The sequence below is a fragment of the Anastrepha obliqua genome, chromosome 2 (assembly GCF_027943255.1).
Source record: "Anastrepha obliqua isolate idAnaObli1 chromosome 2, idAnaObli1_1.0, whole genome shotgun sequence".
Lineage (NCBI taxonomy): Eukaryota > Metazoa > Arthropoda > Insecta > Diptera > Tephritidae > Anastrepha > Anastrepha obliqua.
This window is the reverse complement of record NC_072893.1, coordinates 73,298,050-73,306,445: the sequence shown is the minus strand read 5'-3', so window position 1 is coordinate 73,306,445 and position 8,396 is coordinate 73,298,050. Positions and strand designations below refer to the sequence as shown.

The 8,396-nt window shown below is 37.3% G+C and overlaps 1 protein-coding gene across 1 annotated transcript; it reads left to right on the top strand.

Annotated features, from left to right (window-relative positions):
- Nucleotides 1-244: 244 nt before the first annotated feature.
- On the top strand, nucleotides 245-6,026 carry LOC129239086 (uncharacterized). The gene is made up of 2 exons (XM_054874379.1): nucleotides 245-659; nucleotides 5,885-6,026. Exons 1-2 carry the CDS (start codon nucleotides 440-442, stop codon nucleotides 5,893-5,895), a joined length of 231 nt encoding a protein of 76 aa, XP_054730354.1. The 5' UTR covers nucleotides 245-439; the 3' UTR covers nucleotides 5,896-6,026.
- Nucleotides 6,027-8,396: the final 2,370 nt, after the last annotated feature.

Here is an 8,396-nt window from a genome sequence, read left to right as displayed (position 1 = left end):
CTATTTAAATGTTTATCCTGAAAAAAAGTAAATATTATATATTTAAAAATATTATTTTTACTTTCAGTCCAATATAATTCTCCCGATTTAGTTTCTGTCGCGCCACTGCCTGCATATGCAATCTTATCGGCACATTGTTGTCAGTGATAAACGTGTTCGGCAGTAGGCGATATGCAGTAAGACATACAAATAGCAAAATTATTTGAAGGCAGTAATCAATATAAGACGAAGCGTGCACATTACGAACACGTCGCGAAAAGTATCGGCTTCGACGCCAACGCCACTATCGCTTTATCTTTCCACACCTTCGAATATTCAAACATTAGAGCAAAGCGTGCACACTCGACCACCGGTGATTAACTGTGTATTTAATAACGATAGGAATTTTCAGTTTTATAAGTTTTACTTTAAAATTCACAAAGTTCATAATTAATTCAAAATGAATACAAAAGTGGTGTTTTCAATATTTTTGACGCTTGTCATAATTTTGGCCGATTTGTGTACATCGATCGAGTCCCGTAAAGTGATATTCTACAATGGCCAACATACCGTACAGAAAAGTCAATTGCTTTCCACACAAATAATGTCGAAGCCATGTCCAGTCGGTAGAATGCGAGATCATCGCAATCGTTGTAGGCGAGCCATTATATTTAGTAGAAGTGAGTAGATAAGAAATACCCAAAAATGACTACAATAAATTTGGTGCTTAATTAAAATGTCTAAATGGTCAACGTTTTTTCCATTGGTTGTTGGAAAATAAAATACGTCTTAGTGCAGAATGATATGTACAGGATAATAGCAGCGCGACTTATTGCTAAGATTTGACTATTCATTTTCTTTTAATTTTTTTTTTATACAAATATAGCTCATTTTACTACAAAAAACGTACAACTCAGAGTTTCAAACTTTGTGCTAATTGAAAAAAAAAAATCAAAAAATTTTCATCAAAATTTCAAACACTTCAGTCAGAAGTTTTAGAAAAATATCGGGTTGCAGGATTACGCCCCATTGCATTTCAGAGTTGGGTATAGTATGCTAAGTAATTAGTTCAATAAGTGGACAGTTAAAACACTGAAAAGCTGAAGATTTAGTGAAAATGAAACTCTTATTTTAAGTGACTAAAAAAGTAATAGTAGTGCTATTTAGTAGTAGCGCAAAATGCACAACCCTGTTGAATTATAATTATAATAAAATGCCTTCGTATAATAAAATGCAAGTTTAAAGTGACTTGAGTATTGCGTAGACTTTTGACAATTATTTTTGCTGGCAGTCTTGTCTACATAAAAAAAAAATATTAGGTATTCGTTAAATAAAAAGTATTGTGAATATGTATCTTTCTTCAGCTTAATGTGACCCTGGGCGCAGGGTGAGTAAGTGAGTGTCCTTCTTGGGACGCCGTCTTGGCCCTCTACCTCGAAGCAATGCGGAAGCAGTCCCGGGGTGGAAGGCAAAATCCAAGAGAAGAGGAGGGATATTTTTAGTGGAATCACCACACACGTAGTAGCGATGGTTACTATATGGTCCGAAAGCATTTTTAACCCAACCTCACCGCCAAAAAAAGAAAAAAAAATTTTTGACGATTTAATCCAAATTATGGTGAAGTGATTTTGTGCTGAGGATATATTTAAAGTTCAATAACATAATATATATTTAGCGGACGATTCCTCCTCGATCCCACTTAACTTTCTTGGCTGTTAGTCTGGGCTCGGTTATTTGACCACAATCTTCTTCAACTGTTGTTCTCGTACGTGACATATTTTTCCACGCTAATCACAATCCAGTTCAAAAATGAGACAGCTTCAATTGGTTTCAGGAACAAATCGCAAACGTTAATTTAACCCAAAAAGTTTGTTCACACTAATTCGAGTGAATTTTGTTAAGAGTATCCTTATATAAATGGGTTTCTTACGAATCTTCAGTTCCTGGGCAATGGAGAAAGTTCACACCACCCAACAAATTTCCATGATTTTCATGATTCCATCAATATTTACGAGGATAAGCCAATCAGAGCGTACATCCGCTTTGATGCCGGTATTACCAGAGCGCAATAGTGTGAATCACGACATTTCTGGCGGCCACTATAGCCGAATTGGTTGGTGCATGACTTTCATTTAGTTTTGTGCGGATTCAAAGCCCGTTGTGGCACGAAATACACAATGTTATATAAAATGCTTTCTCTGATCGCGATTGCCCATCGGCAGACAATCTCAGAACTTCGAGTCTATTACTGTTATTAAAAAGTTGTTTCATATAAAACCATCCGCTGTTCCCGTTCGGAGGCAGCGAAAACCTGTAGGTTACTCCATTTATGAAACAACGTCGAGATACGCATTCCAAAAATTGAAGAAAGAGCTCTGCCAAAAGACCAATACATTCTCCCTTTGCTTCGCATTTCTTTTGCATTTAATACCTTCTCAACACGAGTACAATTGGAGACACTTCTACCAAATTAGCTTGAGGTATGCCGATAGGAGCATGCAAGTAAAGGGTTTTCAATTGGCGCGGGTCGATTTTGGCGCCCTGTGGCAGCTATTTTGTTTTGGTGACATCTGTCAAATCTTTTGTTTATTATTCAGTTGTTTATGCCAAATCATCAAGAAAAGTTACACGATTGAACAGCATGTTTAAATGATAAAACTTTATTATCAAAATAAGTGTTCATTAACGCAAACGTTGCGCGCATTGCGCCCATTTTTCGGTAGACGTGGTAGCCCTTCAAAGTCGACTCTTCAACGTTTGGTGGCCAAATTTGAGACGACCGAGTCAGTAAACAATCAGCCAATACCCGTACGTTCAAGGAACGCAAGATCAGCCGAAAACATTGCCGCGGTCCATGAAAGTGTACAGCAGAACCCGAGGCAGTCTATTCCTCGCCGTGCACAAGAACTTTGCCTTTCGCAGACTTCAACTTGGCGAATTTTGCGTCGGGACTTGGGCTTACACCCGTACAAGATCCAACTGACCCAGGAGCTCAAAGTTGATGACCATAGACAACACCGTTTGTTCGCTGACTGGGCTTCGAATCGTTTGGAAGAGAACGCCAGTTTTGGGCGAAAAATCATCTTTAGTGACGAGGCGCATTTTTGGATGAATGGCTGTGTTAACAAACAAAATTGCCGTATACGGGACGACACCAATCCACACGAGGTTCATCAGGTGATAATGCATCCTAAAAAAGTTACCGTTTGGTGTGGATTTTGGGCCGGCGGCGTCATTGGTCCGCACTTTTTTGAAAACGACGTTGGTGAGGCGGTCACCGTCAACAGCGAGCGCTACACAACGATGATAACCAATTTCTTATGGCCCATATTGACCTATGGACCTAGACGACATGTGGTTCCAGCAGGACGGCGCTACGTGCCACACAGCAAACGCCACGACATTCCATTTCAACATCTACCCGCCCTTATTGAAAAACCCTTTAGTAGGTAGCTATCGCAGAATGCCACTCTTTACTTTTCATTATAGCTTTTTTTCTGGCATACAATTTTTTTTCATATTATCTTTCGTTATTTGATGCTATGCATAGTAATCACTTAGCTTTCTTTTTAAATTGTTACCATATTATTGCATCATTGCTGCGCCTTCCTCTTTAGGGTAGACTCAACAATTTTCGATTAGCTTTAAGTCTTAAGAACCCCCGAACCGCAGCAGCACTTCTATACCTACATAGCTTGCTGAAGCGATGAATGCCCAATTAAAAAGGGGCACGATTTTACAAAGAAATGTCTCAGGATTCTTTCACTCAATTTTAATGTGATACCAGAACATTGCTCAGCACCGAAATCTATTTGTCCTTTGTGTATGATTCCTTCTAGGTGATGTACTTACCCTGGACTTTCACGGGAAATACAGGTCCATTTCTATACTTACGGCGGATGTTTCACTTATGAAAGAGCAAAGTTTTTCTTCTTTTTCTCATCCGTGAATAATTTGTGACCTCCATCGAGTTTAATGACTTGACGCTCGAGTTTTTTTTTTACAAAAATGTAACCAAGAATATCAGAGCTTTTTGGTTTTTCAAAAATTTGTGTTTGTTTAGAAAAAAAATCCCAAATGACAAGTAGTGATTGGCAAGCACGATTCGTTCATGTGTCGTATGTAATATAAACGTATCGAAACTTACGAGCAGCACTCGGGTTGGTACCTTAAAGTATACCAACATGTCCATCGCACGCGAGCGCTGCCCCTCAAAATCATTAAGTGAGTTTAAAGTAGTGCATTCGTCACTAAAACCGATATTTACCCTATAAAAGTATTGAATTCCTAATTGTTTTTAATAGAAAGACGCATGAAAATATTTTCCAACAATCTTACGATGTGTTATATAAGTTTGTCTTTAAAAATAAAGAAAATCAAGTAACCTATTGGGTTACTGTACTGTAATGCACGGTACTGGCAATGCATTTGGTGACCCTGTGAAGTTAACCCGATCAGCACTATTCAGTACTACCACTTTAGAGTTCACTTGAGGTCTCACTTCATTCCCAAAAATAAGATAAATTCGGAGACGTCGATATTAGGGCTATTCATTGGAGAGCAATTTTTTCTGCTCCTGCACATTGAACGAGAAATATGCCGCCGCTTTGTTTTAGTATAACTTACGATTATTCTTGACGATTTCGTGCCGGATATGAAAAGTACGTAACCGCAGCCACCTCAGAGTCTCAAGACTGAGTGTGCGGCACGTATGACGCGCGGTTATTAAAAAAATATGCCAAAATTGCCTGCAGTCACGACTTGAACATCCGCGCTTCCGTTGGCTGCTTCCCACTCTTCTCCACGCATGGCTAATAATCTTTGCGGATCTCCGGTTTATACTCAAATATCCACGTCTCATCTCCAGTGACTACCTGATTCATTCAAACCATGGGCTCGCATTGAAGCTGGAACTCGAGAAAAGGCGATGTGGCATTAAGCATTTAATTTAGCAAGAAAATTCTATAGCTGTTTGATATGGGGTTTTACAAGTAGCTTCAATATGACAAAAAATTCTTTGAAATACCTTGAATGTCACTATAGGTTCTAGCAAATTGCTTTGTAATGTGAGTCACTCATTTTCAAAATGCCACTAAAATTTGGGTTCGAAAAATTACCTAAGGTGTTATCAACTACAAACTTCTGCTAAGTAGGTTCTCTCTATGTGGATTTTTAGGTCTAACATTGTATTTGTCTATTACCTACTAGAAATCAATGCTTTGCAACTACATTCCATCCATAGACAGTGAAAATATGTTTGATGCCTTTTGCGATTTTCCTTCATGCTAGTGGTGGCACTGAAATATGTATATACCAAATTTTCTGTTTTTTGTTCTCGATTTAGAACATTATAGTACAAGGTGGCGCAATATTAATCTCCCTATCAAAAGATTTATCATTTTTGCAATTGCCGTCGATCATATGTGACACTTGTGAACCAGACAAATATTACATAAATTAGCAAAATAAATATTTTTTTTTTGTATTTAGTAAAAAAGGTAATTAAAAAAAAAATTGAATGATTAATTTTGCGTTACCTTGTACAAAACTGACTCCAACAAACACAAAACCACCAAATTATTTCTTTTGAAATGCAATATCTCCTCTACACCGCCATATATACATAAGTCGTATTATCCGATCCAATGTGCATACATATATTTATATTCTTAGACATGTCTCATTTGAGACATCTAGCGGAAAACATTCACAACTTTTACTTCACCTAATACTCGTATAACCAGCGTAAAGAATATCTCTTTGTTGCGTTATCTTAAAGATATCGAATGAATGCCATGTCCCGCCATTTAAGCACCAATAAAGGTTATTTCCATTGAAACCTAGCCGTAATAACTAAATTTAGAAATTCTAAAATTAAATTTTATTTCTTTTAATTTTTTTGCAGAACCGAAATAGCAAAAGGGCGTCTCGTACATTTACTGTTGAGTTATTTATCAGTGAGTGATTTCGTATCGAATTCATCGAACAGCCGTTGTTTAATGGTTTTGCGTCTTTGGGGAGCTGATAAGCCAATGGGGAAGACTTTTATCAGCTGTAGTATTGCAGCTTTATTGTAATAATGTTTTATTACTTATGCATATATATATATAAATTTATACATATATATATACAAATTTATAAGTTCAAGAATTGTACAATAATTTTATCAATTTTATTACAAATTATGAAAAATGAAAAACTTCCTGCGTACGTTAGAATTGGCGTGTATGTGTGTGTGCGAGTAGTCGACTGTATTTATCGGTGTGAATGTTGAGAACTAAGCTTAGTAAGTAAGACACTAAAGCCTATTATTATTAGATACACGATTCCGTTTATGTAAATATAAGTCGAATTTTTTGTAAATTCTTATCAAATGAATAAAAAAATAAAAATAAAAAATTAAAAATACAAAATAAACAATAAGTTAAAATTTATCAGTTTACAAATATTTATGGTGTTATAAATATGATACATTACATTTTTGTTATGTTTTTTAGGTTTTCATTTTTTTTGTTCATTTTTTTTTCTTTGTCGAATTCGGCGTGAAGCACGTTCGCTCATATTCGTCACAGCAGTGGGAATTGTGATAAGCTGTTGAGCACACATTTGTCAGGCTTCGTTTGTGCCATGTATACTTAGAATCAGAGACCATAATTATAATAAACAAAAGAAAAAGTTAACATTTAGTAACACATGGGCTGAAAAGTCCCGGACCTAACACAAAGATTGTACTACAGGGTAGGCCATTTAAAGCGGGCCCATTTGTTTCTGAAAAAAAACATTGAAAAAAACATTTTTTTTTGTGTCGATATGAAAAATCATTTATTTTGATTCAAGGAGATTTGTTCCAGCTAGTTTTTGAAAATGATATCCTTCAAATGTTTGCCTCTGGCCTTGATGGCCAAATGTGTCCTTTTTTCGGCGTTTTCCATCGTTTTGGCCAATATTTCGGCCGGTATGGCGGCGATTTCGCGTCGGATATTGTTTTTAAGTTGAGTTAGAGTCCTTGGCTTGTTGATGTATACCTTGGATTTCAGATAACCCCACAAATAAAAGTCCGGTGGCGTCAAATCTGGTGATCTCGGTGGCCACGGAAAATCACCATTTTTCGAAATCAACCTTCCAGGGAACAATGGCTTCAAAAAATCGATTGTAGCGCGTGAAGTGTGGCATGTAGCCCCGTCCTGTTGGAACCAGTAGCCTTCCATGCGCCTGAGTGTTGTCCTGGCGATGCCTAATTCCTGAGAACGACGATAACTCGATGTTCGCGGAGCCTCCTCAACACTGGCTCGTACAGCCTCGATATTTTCAGCAGAACGTCGTGTACGTTGTCTGGATGCGTGGCTGGTATTGCTGAGACTACCGTGGTTAATAAATTTTGCGTATAAACGCTGTAAAGTGCTTTTGGATGGCGCACTTTTAACTTTATTTTTTTTTTTAAACGCACGTTGAGTTTTCACAATTGAGAAGTTATTTTGGATGTAAAGCTGAATTATTTCAGCGCGTTCTTTTGGAGTGTACTGCTCCATGGTAAAAATTGTCTTGGACTGACGCTTCCAACGCGCTATGTCATTAGTCGATCTGACGTTCCTGTCAAAAGTTATAGGGTTGCCCGATGGGCCCGCTTTAAATGGCCTACCCTGTAGTTTCTCATTGCATTCCCATCTTTTGCAGTTAGCACTAACCTTAAAAAGACAGCTGTTCAATTTTCATGATATTCTATTCATTAGTTCGTGAGTTATTGTGCTAAAAGTGATAATACATTTGTAATTTTCAAAAAAAATCAATGCAAAAAACTTCTTGTTTTAAGTTTACAATGCTTCTTGATGGAAAAAAATACCGTTCCAGCGAAGCAATGGCTAGAAAAGTATTATAGGTACTCCGCTCTATCAGAGACCACAATAAAACGATGGTTTGCTGACTACAAACGTGGTCGTAGAGACACCGATGATGCACAATGCAGTAAACGCCCAAATAAGGCGGTAACACCAGCAAACATCAAAAAAAATCCACAGAAACGTTTTGAATGATTGAAAATTTAAGTTGCGTGAGTTCGTTGACATCGTAAGGATATCAAAAGAACGTGTTGGATATATATTGCATGAGCATTTGACTATGAGAAAACTCTAATCAAAGTGGGTGCCGCGTTTGCTCACTGTTGACCAAAAACACGAACGTGTTGATGATTCTGAGCAATGGCAAGACTACTTGAATTGAACTTTGAATTATTCCCAAATCCACTGTATATACCAGATTTAGCTCCTAGCGACTGCTGGCTGTTCGCAGACCTAAAAGAAAATTGTCGACGGTAAGAAATTTCGCTTGAATGAACAGGTTATCGCTGAAATTGAGGTATATTTTGTGAATTTTGTGATTGTGGTGTTCTTGATGGAAATTACATGGAAGAATAAAGCTAA

Excerpts from the sequence above, each read along its gene's own strand:
- LOC129239086 (XM_054874379.1), top strand. The coding sequence starts at position 440 with ATGAATACAAAAGTGGTGTTTTCAATATTTTTGACGCTTGTCATAATT.